Source organism: Bufo gargarizans, chromosome 8, assembly GCF_014858855.1.
Source record: "Bufo gargarizans isolate SCDJY-AF-19 chromosome 8, ASM1485885v1, whole genome shotgun sequence".
In the NCBI taxonomy this organism is placed as follows: Eukaryota; Metazoa; Chordata; class Amphibia; order Anura; family Bufonidae; genus Bufo; species Bufo gargarizans.
In genome coordinates, this window is record NC_058087.1 from 181,346,101 (window position 1) to 181,365,284 (window position 19,184).

General features: G+C 46.5%; 2 protein-coding genes across 2 annotated transcripts in view; one reads left to right on the forward strand and one right to left on the reverse strand.

Moving 5' to 3' along the window:
• Window positions 1–10,666, forward strand: part of MEIOB (meiosis specific with OB-fold) — a 133,784-nt gene extending 123,118 nt beyond the window's left edge. The window contains exons 8-11 of the mRNA XM_044304935.1: window positions 4,157–4,310; window positions 6,420–6,606; window positions 6,755–6,841; window positions 10,148–10,666. Coding sequence (XP_044160870.1) covers window positions 4,157–4,310; window positions 6,420–6,606; window positions 6,755–6,841; window positions 10,148–10,255 — 536 coding nt within the window. The 3' untranslated portion in view covers window positions 10,256–10,666. The remainder of the gene's footprint in view (window positions 1–4,156; window positions 4,311–6,419; window positions 6,607–6,754; window positions 6,842–10,147) is intronic.
• Window positions 10,667–10,716: 50 nt separating this feature from the next.
• FAHD1 (fumarylacetoacetate hydrolase domain containing 1) lies at window positions 10,717–14,297 on the reverse strand. The gene is made up of 2 exons (XM_044304325.1): window positions 14,186–14,297; window positions 10,717–11,627 (listed from the first exon to the last, which is right to left on the reverse strand). The coding sequence occupies exon 2, from the start codon at window positions 11,602–11,604 to the stop codon at window positions 10,942–10,944; it is 663 nt and encodes a 220-aa protein (XP_044160260.1). The 5' UTR covers window positions 11,605–11,627; window positions 14,186–14,297; the 3' UTR covers window positions 10,717–10,941.
• Window positions 14,298–19,184: the final 4,887 nt, after the last annotated feature.

Genomic DNA, 19,184 nt, shown 5'->3' on the forward strand with positions numbered 1-19,184 from the left:
GCAATAAAATACATGCATATATTAACTAACCGATCCTGGTCACTGCTGCTCAACTCCTATTCACTAGGCTGGAAGAGGAGCTGCAGTAACCTGGCACGGCCACTACAAGGAGGACAGAGCTGTCTGCTTCTGGCTCTGTACAGCTTTCTTGTTCTGGTGCCCATGACTCCTGCTAGCAGATTATAAGTGGGAGTACTGGGTGTTGGACCCACTCTGATAGATCATCTATATTGAATTTATTAACTGTGTATAAAGGGTTAAACCAGTAACGGACTGGGCTGCTTGGGACCCACCAGCAAAGATTGATTTGGGGGCCCAATGTACAGCTACAAGAAAATTCTACCTGCTCACACAATGGTAGCAGCAGCAAGAGGCTCAAGATGATACTACAACTCCCATCATACCCGGACAGTCTACAGCTATCAGCCTACAGCAGGGCATGGTGGGAGTTGTAGTTTTACAACAGCTGGAGAGCCGCAGGTTGGCCATGCTTGGAGTATGGGGTCCCAGCAGTGACTTTGAGCAGGCAGGTCCCTGGTGAAAGAAGATACTGGTTGGCATGCCTCTGTGCCTAGAAGTCTTCTCCGTCACCTGATGCATGTACAGCAGAGGTCCCGGACCCCTTGTATGATGTGAGCCACCTTCAACTTTCAGCAATGGTCGGGAGCAACAGCCCATTCAAGAATAGAGGAGAGATTTTGAATGTGGACAAACAAGAAATCACAAATATTTTCTGATTTCAGTGTGAAATTTAACACTAGTATTATACCATCCAAATTGACACTGTTTGGTGGTAAATGAAAGATAGGTCTGCAATAACGTCAATTGCCAGTACATATGGTCATTACTCGGGGCCATGGCAAGCCGAACAGCAGCGAGGACCACAGATCTACAGTAATAAACTGGATCGTGTCTTACATCTACCCGGTTTTTCATATGGATGCATAGGCTGGTTGAGATTTGGTAAACTGTCTATTCATATGTAGTGCAGTCAATATACTGTGCCATGTGCCACTTGTGCAAGGGGTGGAGGACTGGGGTCCCACCTTTGCTCAGGGGCCCACTGAGGAAATCACCTATTCCCCTGTGGGCCAGTCCAAGCCTGTCCAGGACTAATAAATTCATGGCCTATCCTAAGGATAGATCATCAATATCAGAGCCTCTGGGGGTCGGTCTTCCAGAACTGCCACCGATCAGCTGATTATAGGAACTGAGGTGCTCAGTGTCCACGTCATTCCCTCGTATGTGTGGCGCCTGGTAATGCAGCTTTCTGTAAGGCCTCATGCACACGACCGTTGTGTGCATCCGTGGCCGTTGTGCCGTTTTCCGTTTTTTTTCGCGGACCCATTGACTTTCAATGGGTCCGTGGAAAAATCGGAAAATGCACCGTTTTGCAGCCGAGGCCGTGATCCGTGTATCCTGTCCGTCAAAAAAATATGACCTGTCCTATTTTTTTGACGGACAACGGTTCACGGACCCATTCAAGTCAATGGGTCCGTGAAAGAACACGGATGCACACAAGATTGGCATCCGTGTCCGTGATCCGTGGCCGTAGGTTGCTTTCATACAGACGGATCCGAAGATCCGTCTGCATAAAAGCTTTTTCTGATCTAAGTTTTCACTTCGTGAAAACTCATTTCCGACAGTATATTCTAACACAGAAGCGTTCCCATGGTGATGGGGACGCTTCTAGTTAGAATACACTGCAAACTTTGTACAAGACTGCCCCCTGCTGCCTGGCAGCACCCGATCTCTTACAGGGGGATATGATAGCACAATTAACCCCTTCAGGTGCGGCACCTAAAGGGGTTAATTGTACTATCATATTCCCCTGTAAGAGATCAGGGCTGCCAGGCAGCAGGGGGCAGACCCCCCCCCCTCCCCAGTTTGAATATCGTTGGTGGCACAGTGTGCGCCCACCATCGCCCCCCCTCCCTCCCTCTATTGTAATAAATCGTTGGTGGCACAGTGTGCCCCCACCATCGCCCCCCCTCCTCCCTCTCTCTATTGTATTAAATCGTTGGTGGCACAGTGTGCCCCCACCATCGCCCCCCCTCCCTCCCTCTATTGTATTAAATCGTTGGTGGCACAGTGTGCCAACCACCATCGCCCCCCCCCCCTCCCTCTATAGCAGTAACATTGGTGGCAGTGTGCGGTCTCCCATTCCCCTCCCCCCCCATCATTGGTGGCAGCGGAGTTCCGATCGGAGTCCCAGTTTAATCGCTGGGGCTCCGATCGGTAACCATGGCAACCAGGAAGCTACTGCAGCCCTGGTTGCCATGGTTACTTAGCAATAGTACAACAGTAGAAGATTCATACTTACCTGCTTGCTGCTGCGATGTCTGTGAACGGCCGGGAGCTCCTCCTACTGGTAAGTGACAGTTCTTTAGCAATGCGCCGCACAGACCTTTCACTTACCAGTAGGAGGAACTCCCGGCCGGACACAGACATCGCAGCAGCAAGCAGGTAACTATGAGTCTTCTACTATTGTACTATTGCTAAGTAACCATGGCAACCAGGACTGCAGTAGCGTCCTGGTTGCCATGGTTACCGATCGGAGCCCCAGCGATTAAACTGGGACTCCGATCGGAACTCCGCTGCCACCAATGATGGGGGGGGGGGAATGGGAGACCGCACACTGCCACCAATGTTACTGCTATAGAGGGAGGGGGGGGGCGATGGTGGTTGGCACACTGTGCCACCAACGATTTAATGCAATAGAGGGAGGGAGGGGGGGGCGATGGTGGGCGCACACTGTGCCACCAACGATTTATTACAATAGAGGGAGGGGGGGGGCGATGGTGGGCGCACACTGTGCCACCAACGATATTCAAACTGGGGAGGGGGGGGGGGTCTGCCCCCTGCTGCCTGGCAGCCCTTATCTCTTACAGGGGAATATGATAGTACAATTAACCCCTTTAGGTGCCGCACCTGAAGGGGTTAATTGTGCTATCATATCCCCCTGTAAGAGATCGGGTGCTGCCAGGCAGCAGGGGGCAGTCTTGTACAAAGTTTGTAGTGTATTCTAACCTGAAGCGTCCCCATCACCATGGGAACGCCTCTGTGTTAGAATATACTGTCGGATCTGAGGTTCACGAAGTAGCTCATATCCGACAGTATATTCTAACATAGAGGCGTTCCCATGGTGATGGGGACGCTTCAAGTTAAAATATACCATCGGATTGGAGAAAACTCCAATCCGATGGTATAAAAGAACTCCAGACTTTACATTGAAAGTCAATGGGGACGGATCCGTTTGAAATGGCACCATATTGTGTCAACATCAAACGGATCCGTCCCCATTGACTTGCATTGTAATTCAGGACGGATCCGTTTGGCTCCGCACGGCCAGGCGGACACCAAAACGACTTTTTTTTCATGTCCGTGGATCCTCCAAAAATCAAGGAAGACCCAGGGACGAAAAAACGGTCACGGATCACGGACCCACGGACCCCGTTTTTGCGGACCGTGAAAAAAAACTGTCGTGTGCATGAGGCCTAACTCAGTCCCATTCAGTTGATCTGCAGTATGAGGCACAGCCACTTAAAAGTACGGGCGGTGCCTGGTATACAATGAGGGGGACGCGGCACTTGCTGATTGGTAGGAGTCTGATAATGATGGCCTATCCCAAGGATGCTCAACCTGCGACCCTCCAGCGGTTGCAAAGCAACAACTCCCAGCATGCCCTAATAGCTGTAGGCTGCCCAGGCATGCTTAGAGTTGTAGTTTTGCAACAGCTGGAGGGCATCCCTGGCCTATTCTAAGAAAAACCAGCGGCAGTGCCATGTCTCTTAGTTATTTTTCACCAATCAGCGCTGCTTTAGGAGAGTTTGCACCGCTGATTGAAGGGTGGCAGCTGACTGACCGGAATCTCTTCCTGAAGAAACACCGTCATGACCTTTCTAGAAAGAATGCTGAAGTGGGGTTTAGCACCCCCAAATCCTAAATGGACTTCTTATCTTATCCCTGTTCGCAACTCTCATTTCCGACTACAATGAACGTCTCCCTCTGGGCGGCCTGGCATATCCGTACATTACAGACCATTGACTGATACCACGCTCTCATACATACATCTGTGTAAATAGAACATGATCTTTTCGTGTGCTGAGCGCTGAGATCTCTCAGAGATTATGACTTCAAAGTTTTTTTTCTTTAGTGGAGACTGTAAAGGATGTGTATACGGTGCAGCAGATAAAAGACAGAGCTCTCCAGTCCACTGATAAAAGCAATCCCGTCTATGGAATTGTTTTTGGCTACATTTCCAAGCTGAATATTGATTCCACCATTGACAAACTAGTTAGAAACAGGTGGTGAGTACCACTTTATATACCTACACATTACGTGAGTGTCTCTTTATACATGTGCAATATATTAGTCAGTCTGCTGCTCAACTAGAAGAGACTTTCCAAAATTCTGCAAATCAAAATGTAAAACAATTCATTAAGGCCTTGTGCACACAAATGTGGGCTACCTGTGCTGCAGATTGCGGTCCGCAACGCACGGGCACCAACCGTGGGCCAGCCACATGCGGATCGCGACGCCATTCACTTGAATGGGGTCCGCAATCCGTCCATTCCGCAGAAAGATAGTACAAGTTCTACCTTTTACGGGACGGAACCCCCGCGAAAACACTCCGTAGTGCCTTCGTTCCGTTCCGCACCGCATCTCCGGATTTGCGGACCCATTCAAGTGAATGATGCGGAATGCACACAGCCGGTGTCCCGTGTATTGTGGACCCGCCGTATGTGGGCCGCAATACGGCCATGGGGGACACACGGTCGTGTGCAAGAGTCCTAACTCCTTACTACTATGCTGGTATGACTTCTAGAAGTTACTCATAAGATCATATGAATGTGGAACAATAGTCCCGCGGGCGGCCCGATGCGCACAGCATCATAGTAACCTATGATGCTGTGCGCTCCCGTGCGCACGATGTATGCCGCTCTGGGATATATGGCCCGCTCACAGACCGTATGTCTCGGAGGGCATACGGTTATGTGCATGAGCCCTTAATCTGATGCACTTTGCTGGTACTGTATTAGGGCTCATGCACACGACCGTGCTAGCCGGGTCTGCAATGCATGGGAACTGACTGTGGGGCAGCCGACGATCCGCACTACTTTTTTGCGGTGCGGAGGTACGGACAGAAAAAACACTCCGTAGTGCTTCCGATCCGTGCCTCCATTCCGTATCTCCGTGATTGCGGACCCATTCAAGTGAATGGGTCTGTGATCCGTGGTCCACATGGCTGATGCCCAAGTATTGCACGGCCGGGCAACTGCCATGTGCATGAGCCCTTAGGCCTCATGCACACGACCGTTGTTTCATTCCGTGTCCGTTGTTCTGTTTTTCGTGATTTTTTAACTTTCAATGGGTCCGTTAAAAACTCGGCTAATGCACCGTTTGTCATCCGTGTCCGTGATCTGTGGTTCCAGTCTGTCAAAAAAATATAACCTGTCCTATTTTTTTCACGGAAAACGGTTTGCGGACCCATTCAAGTCAATGGGTCCGTGAAAAAACGCGGAGGCACACAAGATTGTCATCCGCGTCCGCGTCCGTTTTTTTCCTATCATTTGCATGGCAAACTTGACTTAGACTTTTTTTTTACTTTCCTTCATATCTGGTGATCCTACAAAAATAAAGGAAGACACACGGAAACAAAAACGGATCACGGAACAACGGAACCCCATTTTGCGGAACGGAAAACAACAACGGTCGTGTGCATGAGGTCTTACACTGTGTTTTTTCTGCATGGAAATCTGTGCAGAAAAACTGCTCTTATTCTGCAAAGTGTGCAGGTGACCTAAGGCGGGTGAACGCACATAAGATCCACACTGAAATTTATGTGCAATTCTACAAAATATTTGCACCAAAATCTGCACTTTCTAACAGCGTTTTTTGGTGCTAATTTGATGCGGTTTTGCCACAGATCCCACCCTTTATTGGAACGCCATCGCAGACAGAACTGACTGAACTTGCATGCAAAAACCATCAGTTTTTTCCTGAACAGACCCTGAGAGAATACGTATTGTTCGTGTGAAACAGGCCTTATTCATATTGGTCAGCAATGCAGCTTCTCAGTTGTCGGGGGCTTGGCACAGGTTGGGAATAACCATGACTGGGCCCTTTTTCTCATAGGGCCCATAACAGCCACCTGGGTTGCCTCGTGGTTTGTACACCTTTGGTCTCCTTTAATTGACTCTAATATTTTTAACTGACCTATAATCATACGCACAGCCAGCGGCTCCCTGCTGTCAAAGAGGGGAAGATATTGTCTGGGGCTCAGCATTGTATCATGGATTGGTTGATTATTTCCATACTATGGTGTCGGAGGGTCTGGGAAGGACTGACAGGGGGACTTTTTTATCCCCCCGCCAAATCCCTCTGCTTAGTATTTAATACCATCATTTTTCATGCAGCTCACAATGCCATTACCCAGTCACAGATCTATCAAGAGGCTGCACCTATACTTTCTGCAGCGAAACGTCCGCAGACCTTAAATCTGTGTTCACAACTCTGGATTTACAAGTGGACATTACTGATCACACCGGGACCCTGTCTGGTAACTTATCCGGCAGCGCGGCAGAGGACACATTATCATGCACCGTAAGTTTTGCTCAACTTATTTTACATTTAAAATGACTCTGCATAATACATCACTTCTAATTCCTTGCCAGGAAGAGTAATTGCCGGCGCTTCCCGTCGGAGGACTAGTAATGACTTCTCATGGCGTATTTCCACATGTTTGATTTAGGTAGATGGATTTTTCAATTTAACAGAAGACCAGAAGACATCTTTGAAATGGAATTTTCTGCTGGAACGCTGCAAAATCTATTTGAAGGTGAGAAATCTTGAAGAGACCTGTCACATAAAAGCTTCTGTCTCCCTCCAGTCACACTGCCGTAGACCCGACATTAACCGCAATTAATATATTGGCCAAATCTACTTTGAGGACTTTATCAGAAAGTCAGCCCCAGTGCCGGCCATCTTGGTGCATCCACAAATGCAAGGTTTTCTCTTCCATTGAGACTCTGTGTGAAATTACAAAAAAGTGTTCAGCCTTCCTGTACCAGAAACAGCTCCATCCGCGTCCAAGGACTGTGCCTGGTATTGCAACTTAGGCTCATTCACAGACACAATGCACTTTTCACTCATCACAGCCCTTCCAAGCCTCCTATACAGTTATGTTCACACATTGCAGATTTCGTATCGTAAATCCGTAGGAAATTACAGCACAATGCAACTCAATGGATTTTTGCTCACACTGTGTACGAGGTATATGCTTTTTTTAGTGCAGATCCCTTCAGGCAGATTCCATTTTGAAATCTGCTGCATATTCATTATCGCAGATTTGTCACCGATTTTTTCCATCGAAGTGAAAGGATGCTAAAATCCACATCTAAATCCGTCTACTTGCAGATCCACATTAAGATCCAGATAAAAATCCACGTAATATTCCATTGTGGATTTGATGCAGATTTCATTGAAATGAAAATCTCTGACTTGTGAAGTTAGCCTAAGGGTTCATGCACACGAACGTATTTTTTCCCGCTTTCGTTTTCCTTTCTTTTTAAGCAGAACCATTCACTTCAATGGGTCCGCAAAAACAACGGAAGGTACTCCGTGTGGATTCTATTTCCGTATTTCCGTCCCGCAAAAAGGTAGTGCACATCCTATTATTGTCCACAAATCACGGTCCGAGGCCCCATTCAAGTCAATGGGTCCGCAAAAAATACAGAACGCACATGGAACACATCCGTATGTCATCTGTATTTTGCGGATCCATACTGTAGAAATGCTATGCCCCATATTGCTCATGTGTTTGGTAATTAATAAGTTACTGTTTCCGTTTCTGATCAAATACGGAAACCCTATGGATGTTTTGTGCAATAAAGGAAAGGAAGAGGACTTAAGGGCTCGTTCACACGAACGTGTGCTGCCCTTTGCTGTATTGCGGACTGCATTTGCGTGTGCATTCACTTCAGTGGGTCCGCAAATTCGGAGATGCGGAACGGAACACTAAGGAAGCACTAGGGGGTGCTTCCTGGGGTTCCGTTCCATGCCTCCGCACCTCAAAAAAGATAGAACATGCTCTATCTTTTTGCGGAACGGAGGGATTGCTGACCCATTCAAGTGAATGGGTCCACGATCCCCAAGCGGCTGCCTCACGGATAGTGCCCATGTGTTGTGGACCGCAATTTGCGGTCCACAGCACGGGCACGGGCTTCACACGTTCGTGTGAACGAGCCCTTAATCAGAGAAAAAAAACTCAGATACTGAACAACGGATCCGTGAAAAACGGACCGCAAAACGGTCGTGTGCATGAGCCCTTAGGCTTTGTTCACAACTCCAGCAGTAAAGTAGACTCATTAAAATGGAATTAATACAGAAGCATATGGCCTCTTTCACACAAGTGGGTTTTCCGTCCGGATGCGATGTGTGTAGTGAACGCACAGCATCTAGAATTAATCCTGACCCATTAATTTTAATGAGTCTGTGTCCGTGAGTGTCGTTTTTCACGTATACTCTCTGCATTCAGAAAAAAATCGCAGCATGTTCTATATTTCGTTTTTTTCACACAGCTCTGGTTCTATAGAAGTGACGCTTGTGTGAAAAACGGAAGGCATCCGGATGCAATGCATTTTTTACCAATGGTTGCTAGGAGAAATAGATTGTCATTCTTCAGTCTTTTTCATGCGTGTGAAAACAGAACTGATTGAACTTGCGACCAAAACCATAGTTTTTTTTCTTGAACAGATCCTGACACAATCCATATCGCTCGTGTGAAAGAGGACTAAGGTTGAATTTCCGTGCGGATTTCTGTGTATTTTCATACCAAAGTCTGCAACACATAATTGTGTTTTTTGGTGCTGATTTGATGCAGATTTTCCGCAGATCTCATCCTTCTATTGAACAGGGTGAAATCCGCACAAGAGAGATGCAACAATTGACATGCTGCAGATTTCAAATTCTGCTCGGCAGGTCAATTTCTGCACCAAAGAAAAAAGTTAAGTATTAAGTAGTTAAGAGCTGTCTAATCTCATACACTTTGCTGGTATCGTATTACACAGCGTTTTTTTCCACACGAAAATTTGCACTTAATCCACATTTTGTGCAGGGATTATAAGGATGCCTTCACACGGAGCAGATTTAGTTACAGAAATGTTTGCAGCTAAAAAGCAGATCCATTCATCTGAATGGAGTTGTGTTGGTGGGAAGCACAGGGATCTCTGCAGGCCCATTCAGATAAAGGGAAGTGATTTTCAGTCGAAAAAAAGTACTGAAACAAAATCTGCAGCATGTGAAGGCACCCTATACATTCAAAAACCCCAACCATATGCATGCAAGGGCTCATGCACACGTCTATTGCCCGGCAGTGCCCGTATTGCGGTATGCAATCCGGGAGATACAGTGAGGAACAGAGGCATGGATCGGAAGCCCATGGAAGCACTACATAGTGCCTCCGCACCACAAAAAAAGTAGTGCATGCACTACTTTTTTGCAGTGTGGATCTATTCAAGTGAATAAGTCCGTGTTCACAGATGGAGGCCACACGGTCGGAGCCCGTGCATTGTGGACCGCAATTTGGGGTCCGCAGCATTGGCAAGGCCAGCACACAGTTGTGTACATGAGCCCTTATACTGTAAATCAGCAGCAATTCCACGCCCTAGGCCTCATGCACACGACTGTATGTATTTAGCAGTCCCAGAAAAGCAGATCTGCAAAATATATATACATTTTTTTTTTTTAGGACCCATTGACTTCCATGGGTTCATGGTCCGCATTTTGCAGCCAAGTATAAGACATCTTTTTGCAAAATGAACATACGGATGCGAAAAGCACACAAGTGAATAGGTCCACAAAAAAAATGATGCAACATGGACATCACACAAATTTCGGACCGCAAAATACATACAGTCATGTGCCTGAGGCCTTAAGGTAGACATGCAACAGGTGGCCCACTGTAACATTCTCTGTTCCTCCATGGCATTAATGTGACTCCGAGGACTATGATAGACTCCAGTAGCGTTATCCCCCGTATTTGTCCCCGATCAATCCCTGGAACCCATTGCAGCATCATCCCCAGGTACCGGTCCTACACATGATACATTTATAACGCAGCTGATGGGATGCTCTCCCTTTTCAGGCTTCTATAGCAGGCAACTCAAGGAGCGGGCTGCGTGTCACCATTCTGTCCTGCAAAGCAGCAGATCCCATGGAAGCAGCGAAACACACCAAAGCCACCAAGGTTTAGTCAGCTTTTATTAACCCTAACCTGTCCATGTTCCCGCAGTCACCTAACATTCACAAAGCAACTGTTCAAAAAGTAAAGTCGATTATTTTTTTCCCATATTGATAAAATAAAAAAATAATTCCATTTGTTTATGTTATTTGCATCCCTTTAGATTCATTAATACAAATCTTCATTAAAATGTATGAAAATATTTGATAAAGTGCTACCATAGCTACAGGAACCTGACTCGGAAATTTTTGTGATTTTCACAGCGGCCACAATTGGGTGTAATGGCGCATTTTTGAATGCAGAATTTTTATTTATATTTTTTTTAAAGATGCAGCTCCAGGAAATTTAGGGTCCATTCACACGTCCGCAAAATGGGTCCGCATCCGTTCCGCAATTTTGCGGAACAGGTGCGGACCCATTCATTTTCAACTGGGACGGAATGTGCTGTCCGCATCCGCATTTGCGGATCCGCACTTCCGTTCCGCAAAAAAATAGAACATGTCCTAATCTTGTCCCCAATTGTACTTGGTATTGCAGCCCAGGCCCATTTACTTGAATGGGACCGAGCTCCAAAAATAACATGTGACCGATGAACACGATGTCATTGCCTAGGAAGCGCTGATTGTCGGGGGTTCACCTGTATAGTGCTGTCATCAGTTTTGAGGGTCAAGCCTGCTGACAGACTCCCTTTAATTTTACTAGGACTGTTTTTTAATTCGAAACCGCATGCTAATAATGTTGTCAATTCCTGCCACCATCTCGTCATCTTCCTGCACAGCGGCCACCCCTTTTGGGGTCCCTGTCAGTATAAGGTCTCCTTCTTCCAGGGTGATGACCCTGCTGATGTAGCTGATGAGAAAAGGAATGGAGAAGATCATGGACGATGTGCTCCCCTCTTGTTTGAGGATGTCATTCACTTTCAGCCATATCTTTACATTATGAGGGTCCTTTATGGTTTCTTTGGGGATCAAGTCACTGACCGGGCAGGAAGTGTCAAAGGCTTTCGCCAAAGTCCACGGAAGTCCCTTCTGCTTGCACTGGTCCTGTACATCTCTAGCTGTCATATCCAGGCACAGGGCATATCCCTCCACGTGGTCCATCGCGCTCGCCTGTGCTATATCTTTACCTCCTTTGCCAATCACCACCCCGAGTTCAACTTCATGGTGAAGATTATTGCTGTAGTAAGGCATGAGGATGGGGGCGCCCTCCCGCACGTAGGCCGAAGGGGACTTGAGGAACAGCACTGGTTCTGTGGGCACCGCGTTTTTCAGCTCCTTGGCATGGTCCGCATAATTCCTTCCAACACAAATAATTTTTCTGCCCCATTCCCAAAACCGACTCAGATTTTTGGAGGAGGCCATATCGTCTTTGGACTCAGGAGTCGCTACAATATAAAACAAGACTGTAATAATTATAAAATTTAAGACTTATCTTCCTTCAATCACAGGGCCTTACTATTGTCAAGTCAATCATTGGGAACGATGGCCTGTGTAATTAAGCAGCCGATGGAACGCTTGTTTGTCGGCGGATGGGTATCTTTCATCAGGATGAAAGATGCCGATTATCGGCAGCACATTTTCTTGTCTAATCAGGGATGTGCTGCTCATAATCAATAAAACTGATTGAGGGAGTGATGACTGCGGTAGCAATTGCTGCTCCCACATTCAGTTTGCATTGGCCTGTGCAACTGGGCCGGTGCAAATGAGCGCCAATGGATGTGGCGCTCGCACTGCCTGAACAGCAGTATATTTAGGCCCTATTCTCCTATATTGATTTAAGCAATCTCTACAGATAAAGGAGGGCCAGCTTCAGGTCTATGTGATCCACCCCTGCTTTCCTACTTCTGCTCTTAGCCGCACCCCTGTTTGCGCATACACAACACTAATAGGAAATTAAAATTCAAGTTATACAGAGCTCCAAATCCCCTGCATAGACAGAGATAAAAATCGGTGTGTCTGCTGTCACCACTAGAGGGCGATGGGAGTATACATAGAACTCAATAATAAAACACTATGCAGTGACTTGCTAATCTCCCCCTAGTGGTGACTGCAGGCCACTTGAATGTTATCTTTCAAATCTATTTTTATGCAGAGGATTTGGAGCTCTGTATCAGAAATGCTCCTATAAAGATACATTATGAAATAAATCAGGTCCCAGTTTTTTACCTAAAACAACAAAGTGTTCAAAGAAGGAAATTTTTTTAAAAGCACTGATTGAATGTTAGGTCAGTTGAGAACCCTGTGGACAACAGCTCAATATGTCTTTAGTTTTAATTAGTTTTTACAGGCTAACCTCATTGGTGGATTGTCGTACCACCAATTTTGGCAGGACCGGCTATCTAACGTGTATAGAGGGTGTCCCAACCCTTCCCCAATGGAAAATGAAGGGAAAGAATTTGGTATTTTGGACTTTATCATGCCTAATACTTTGTCTTCAAGGGACATAGGTTGTCACCAAAGGGGCCTGGCAGAAGCTTCTATCTCTACATCTATTGACAACACATGGACTCTCCTCTGAGGATTTCAGCCGATAGCTATCTTAAGTATATGGCAGGCTTAAAGCGATTGACCCACGTCACCCATTGATGGCATATCGCTAGAGTATGCTACTAATGTCACCTCTGAGACCCACTTCTTTCTCCAGAAAGGGACTCCCAAAATGGAGAGCACACTGCACATCCGGTACAGGCAGGAGCATTTATCATTATGGTATTTTTGAAAATAGCCGCGCGAGACTTTCCATTCATCTCTATGGGACTTCCGGAAATACCCGAGCCAGCACTCAGCTATTTTTTTGAACTCCCATAGCAGAGGACAGAAAGTGGCCACACACACACACACTTGCTGGCCCTTAACTTTGGAGACAGGAGCGAGACCAGGGGATCCGCTACTATCTGGCATGGATGACATATCCTAGCAGCATGCCATCAATGTGTGAGATGAGACATTCCCTAGTCACAGATATCAGTCCTGATGGAAGACCCCTTTCAGTACAAGGGACGGTGGCGTATATTCATATATACCACCACATACCACAGAAAGATGGCAGATGGGACTTTATCACTGGACTGTCTTTTTTAAATTTCTTAGATTATATTCACATTTAGCATTAATTTCTGTGACTATCCCATTCATCTGTATGGAGCTAGCTGCTAAATCAAACCCCATTCAGGCTACTTTCACACTTGCGTTTTTGCCGGATCCAGATTCAGCAAAAACGCTTCCTGATAATACAACCGTCTGCATCCGTTATGAACGGATCCGGTTGTATTATCTTTAACATAGCCAAGACTGATCCGTCATGAACTACACTGAAAGTCAGTGGGGGGGCGGATCCTTTTTCTATTGTGTCAGAGAAAACATTGACTTGCATTGTGGGTCATGACGGATCCGTCTTGCTCCACATCCCAGGACGGAAAGCAAACCGCAGCATGCTGTCGTTTGCTCTCCAGTATGAGAACGGAACGGAATGCATTTTGGAGCATTCGGTTCTGTTCAGTTACGTTTTGTCCCGATTGACAATAAATGGGGACAAAATGGAAGCGTTTTTTTTCCCCCCGGTATTGAGACCCTATGACGGATCTCAATACCGGAAAATAGAAACGCTGGTGTGAAAGTTGCCTTAGATAAATGGAACTGAAATATCTGCCACGTGTGAATATACCCCTAGTGCTGCAAGTGTTTACAGAGGGACCTGCATGGAACCTGGAGTCTCCCTTTAAATATTCATTCTTCTTTCTGATATCCCCAGAGTCTAACTGACTCCTCTTAAACTACAACTCCCATGATGCTGCTCTGCCTCTATCCAGGACATGGAGCATTATCAGGGTCACCTTGAAGGCAGCGTAACCTCATCACGTGGCCGTCCCTTCAAAATCTGCTCTGTCCACCTCATTCAGAATGTAATATTATATATCCCCATGGCACATAGTGCAGTGCTTACCTTCCAGGGCACATGGAGGAACAGGAAGTGTCAGAGGGAGGACACAGGAGGAGTCTGATCCTTTCAATCATTAACCCTGCGCTGACTTTGGAACAATTACCATATTAGCTGCCTGCCATATACAGTACTACACAGAGCTCCCTGTCCGTAGCACCCCTCTGACACTGTGCAGAATGGTACGGTCCATATATAGCCTGCATGTATTGTGTTTGCCATAGCATGTAGATCACCGTTATCCCTTGGACAAATCCTCTAAGCCAGAGCAGAGATACACCGCAAAACAATGCACTCATCTTACATATAGGAGGCTGAGACAGCTGGGTGACAACATCTGTGGGACGAGTTGTCACAGTCATTTTGGTGGTCACCCAGCTTTCCTAGAAGACTTACTTACTGATGACCAAGCCTCAGGGTGAGCTGAGTAGATCATTCAAGATGCTGTAAAACTTGCAGGTATTAAATACTTTCACCACTAGCTGTAAAACTGTTAAAGAGTAACTAAACCTTTACTAGAGATACAATATCGCCTTATGGAGAGCGCCTAAACGACGCGAGGAGTCTTAAAGGGCAGGCAATGCTCCTCTGGAATTCTCAGGGCCGATGCTTGGTCCGCAATTCACGGACACTGGCCGCGTCCACTCTGTTTGCGGATGCAGACCCATTAACTTGAATGGGTCTGTGATCCGCTAAATACGACAAAAGATCGGTGTGTTATCTTGTGGTGTGGTGACACGGACCCCGATCCATGCCTCCGCTCTGCAAGAGGTAGGAGATTACCAATCCTTGGCCGTATCTGGTGGATTGCGGACCCATTTAAGTCAATGGGTCTGCATCCACACCACGGAGTGCACACGGCCGGTGTCTGTGTATTGCGAACCCGCCATTTACAGTCCACAATACGAACACCACAGCCATACGGTCCGGTGCATGAGCCCTTAACAAGCTCTGCCTCTGATGCCACCAGATGTAAGGCAGCTATCCTATAAGTCAATGGTCGACCTTTTAAACAGGCCTTGAGACATGACTTGGATAATAAATAAGCCAGAGTTTACTAGGAGCTCATTTACATACCCTCTTCCAAAACTTTTACTAAAGTTTATTTTAAAATGTTTCAAATGGCCTAAAAATCATTTTTCTCATATACTTTATTAATTGATTTTGTCGTTTTACTAAGCAAATAGGTACGTAAAGTCCTGTGTGCCTAGCTGTAGATTCAGTATATTCGTTGACTTGTTGGCGATGTACAGAGTCCATTGTACTGGAGCAATGGGGGTCATACACGCAGGAGCACACATTGCTGCTCTTGTCCGCTACGCTCAGCTTCACATGCATGCTATTCCTGCATAGCACATTGGTGCAGGCCGAGGGGGCACAGGCAAGAGCAGCGATGTGTGCTCCTGCCTCTACCACATCCGCTGTGGCCCCCGTTGCTCCAGTACGGTGGAATCCTTGCACCACCGGCAAGTCAGCGATGTACTGAATCTGAAGTGCAATGGGCACACGGGACTTGGAGCGCATAATCAATTAATAAAATTAATTATTTCAGGCCATTTAGAAAGCTTTAGTAAAAGTTTGGCTAATTTTTAAAGGGATAACTGAGCTGTGTAAGAGATGATGGCCGCTGCTTACTTATTTTTGGAGTCAGCAAAAATAGGGTCTATATATTTAAAGCATAGGTTCACCTTCAGATCCTATTTTACAGTTCACATATAAAATGAATCTACATATAAACATTTACTCACTGTGTTCAATCATTACTTATACTGATGAGTTACATCCTGTATTATACACCAGAGCTGCACTCACTATTCTGCTGGTGCAGTCACTGTGTACATACATTACATTATTTATCCTGTACTGATCCTGAGTTACATACTGTATTATACTCCAGAGCTGCACTCACTATTCTGCTGGTGCAGTCACTGTGTACATACATTACATTATTTATCCTGTACTGATCCTGAGTTACATACTGTATTATACTCCAGAGCTGCACTCACTATTCTGCTGGTGCAGTCACTGTGTACATACATTACTTATCCTGTACTGATCCTGAGTTACATCCTGTATTATACTCCAGAGCTGCACTCACTATTCTGCTGGTGCAGTCACTGTGTACATACATTACATTACTTATGCTGTACTGATCCTGAGTTACATCCTGTATTATACCTCAGAGCTGCACTCACTATTCTGCTGGTGCAGTCACTGTGTACATACATTACATTACTTATCCTGTACTGATCCTGAGTTACATCCAGTATTATACTCCAGAGCTGCACTCACTATTCTGCTGGTGGAGTCACTGTGTACATACATTACATTACTTATCCTGTACAGATCCTGAGTTACATCCTGTATTATACACCAGAGCTGCACTCACTATTCTGCTGGTGCAGTCACTGTGTACATACATTACTTATCCTGTACTGATCCTGAGTTACATCCTGTATTATACTCCAGAGCTGCACTCACTATTCTGCTGGTGCAGTCACTGTGTACATTACATTACTTATCCTGTACTGATCCTGAGTTACATCCTGTATTATACTCCAGAGCTGCACTCACTATTCTGCTGGTGCAGTCACTGTGTACATACATTACATTACTTATCCTGTACTGATCCTGAGTTACATCCTGTATTATACTCCAGAGCTGCACTCACTTTTTTTGCTGGTTAATGGGAACTGGCTGTTTCAGAAGTTCCATAATAAGCAACATAATGTATACAGTAGGTCCTATTATTATGAACTCTTCCTACTTTCGGCGTTAGCAGCGCGCTGCTCATGAAGGAAGTCATGTGTGCTGAGTTGGCTCGGTGGGTATATAAGGTGTGCTGAGCTGGCCCGGTAGGTATATAAGGTGTGCCGAGCTGGCTCGGTGGGTATATAAGGTGTGCTGAGCTGGCTCGGTGGGTATAGGAGGTGTGCTGAGCTGGCTCGTGGGTATAGAAGGTGTGATAGGCCGTCTGCACACATCCCTGTTGCTGTCATGGGTAAAAAGGGGGATGATTATCGGCTTTCGGTATTTATGAACCTGCACAGTATGAACTGTTCTCGTGCTGCTGTGGTGATAGTCTATGGTGAGTGGGCAAATGTCACCATTGTGAATGACGTGGAATCTGCAGAGCACCACGTGCCATGGATGTGAGAGGTGAATGTCGGGTATGAAGGTTTGTGAGGGCGGAGCGACGTCCTACAGTGGAGCAGCCCACCACCAAAATGAACCAGGGCCATTAGACGTGTGTCTATGGGTCCATTCACACATCCGTAGTGTATTGCGGATCCGCAATACACCGGGCCGACACCCCTATAGAAATGCCTATTCTTGTCCGCTATTGCGGACAATAGGACATGTTCTATTTTTTGGGGAGCCGCGGACCTGAAATGATGATACAGACAGTACAATGTGCGCTGTCCGCATTCTTTCCATCCCCATTGAGAATGAATAGGTCCGCTCCCATTCTACGGACGTGTGAATGGACCCTAAGGCCCCTTTCACACGGGCGAGTTTTTCGTGCGGCGAACGTATGGCACCCGCACTAAATCCTGACCCATTCATTTCTATGGGGCTGTGCACATGAGCGATGTTTTTAACGCATCACTTGTGCGTTCAGTTGAAATCGCAGCATGCTCTATATTTTCCGATTTTGACGTGACGCAGGCCCCATAGAAGTGAATGGGGTGTGTGAAAATCGGATGGCATCCGCAAGCAAGTACGGATGCCGTGCGATTTGCACGCATGGTTGCTAGGAGACCATCGGGATGGAGACCCGATCATTATTATTTTCCCTTATAACATGGTTATAACGGAAAATAATAGCATTCTGAATACAGAATGCATAGTAAACCAGCGCTAGAGGGGTTAAAAAAAAATAAAAAAAAATTTAACTCACCTTAGTCCACTTGCTCGCGAAGCCCGGCATCTCCTTGTGCCTCCTCTGCTGATGAACAGGACCTGGGGTGAGCTGCTCCATTAAATAGAGCTTAAGGACCTTCGATGACGTCACTCCGGTCATCACATGGTCTTTTACCATGGTGAATCACCATGGTAAAAGATCATGTGACGTACCATGTGATGACCGGAGTGACGTCATCGAAGGTCCTTAAGCTCTATTTAATGGAGCAGCTCACCCCAGGTCCTGTTCATCAGCAGTGGAGACACAAGGAGATGCCAGCTTTGCGAGCAAGTGGACTAAGGTGAGTTAAATTATTTTTTATTTTTTTTTAACCCCTCTAGCGCTGGTTTACTATGCATTCTGTATTCAGAATGCTATTATTTTCCCTTATAACCATGTTATAAGGGAAAATAATACAATCTTCAGAACATCAATCCCAAGCCCGAACTTCTATGAAGAAGTTCGGGTTTGGGTACCAAACATGCGCGATTTTTCTCACGCGAGTGCAACGCATGACCATGTTTTGCACTTGCGCAAAAAAAATCGCGCATTTTCCCGCAACGCACCCGGCTCTTATCCGGGCAAAAAAAATGACGCCCGTGTGAAAGAGGCCTAACACTACAGTTCAGAGAACCCTGCTGTGTATGGGGCTCCGGAGCATCGACACAAAATGCTTCACTCTCCATGGCAGTATCGGAATCGGACCGAGGGTCGTCTTCTCCGATGAGTCACGTCTTCTGCTTCATGAAACAGATGGACGTTGGCGTCAGGTGAGAAACATCAGAGAAGAAACACTCTGCAGCCATTGCTGGAGGAACACAAGCTGGTGGTGGCAGCGTTATGGTCCGGGGAAGGTTTTCCTGGCATCCTCTGGGCCCCTCATCCAGGTGGAAGGCGCTCTAACCAATATGGGTATGAATCGCTCCTTGCAGATCACGTACACTGATTGCCTCCCCTGGGGCGGATGGGATCTTCCAGTAAGACAATGCGGCATGTCACACAGCTAGCAATGTCCGACACTGGTTGGAAGAGCATGACCAAGACTTCTACGTACGACCCTGACCCCTAATTCCCCAGACTGTAACCTTGATGGTCGTGGTC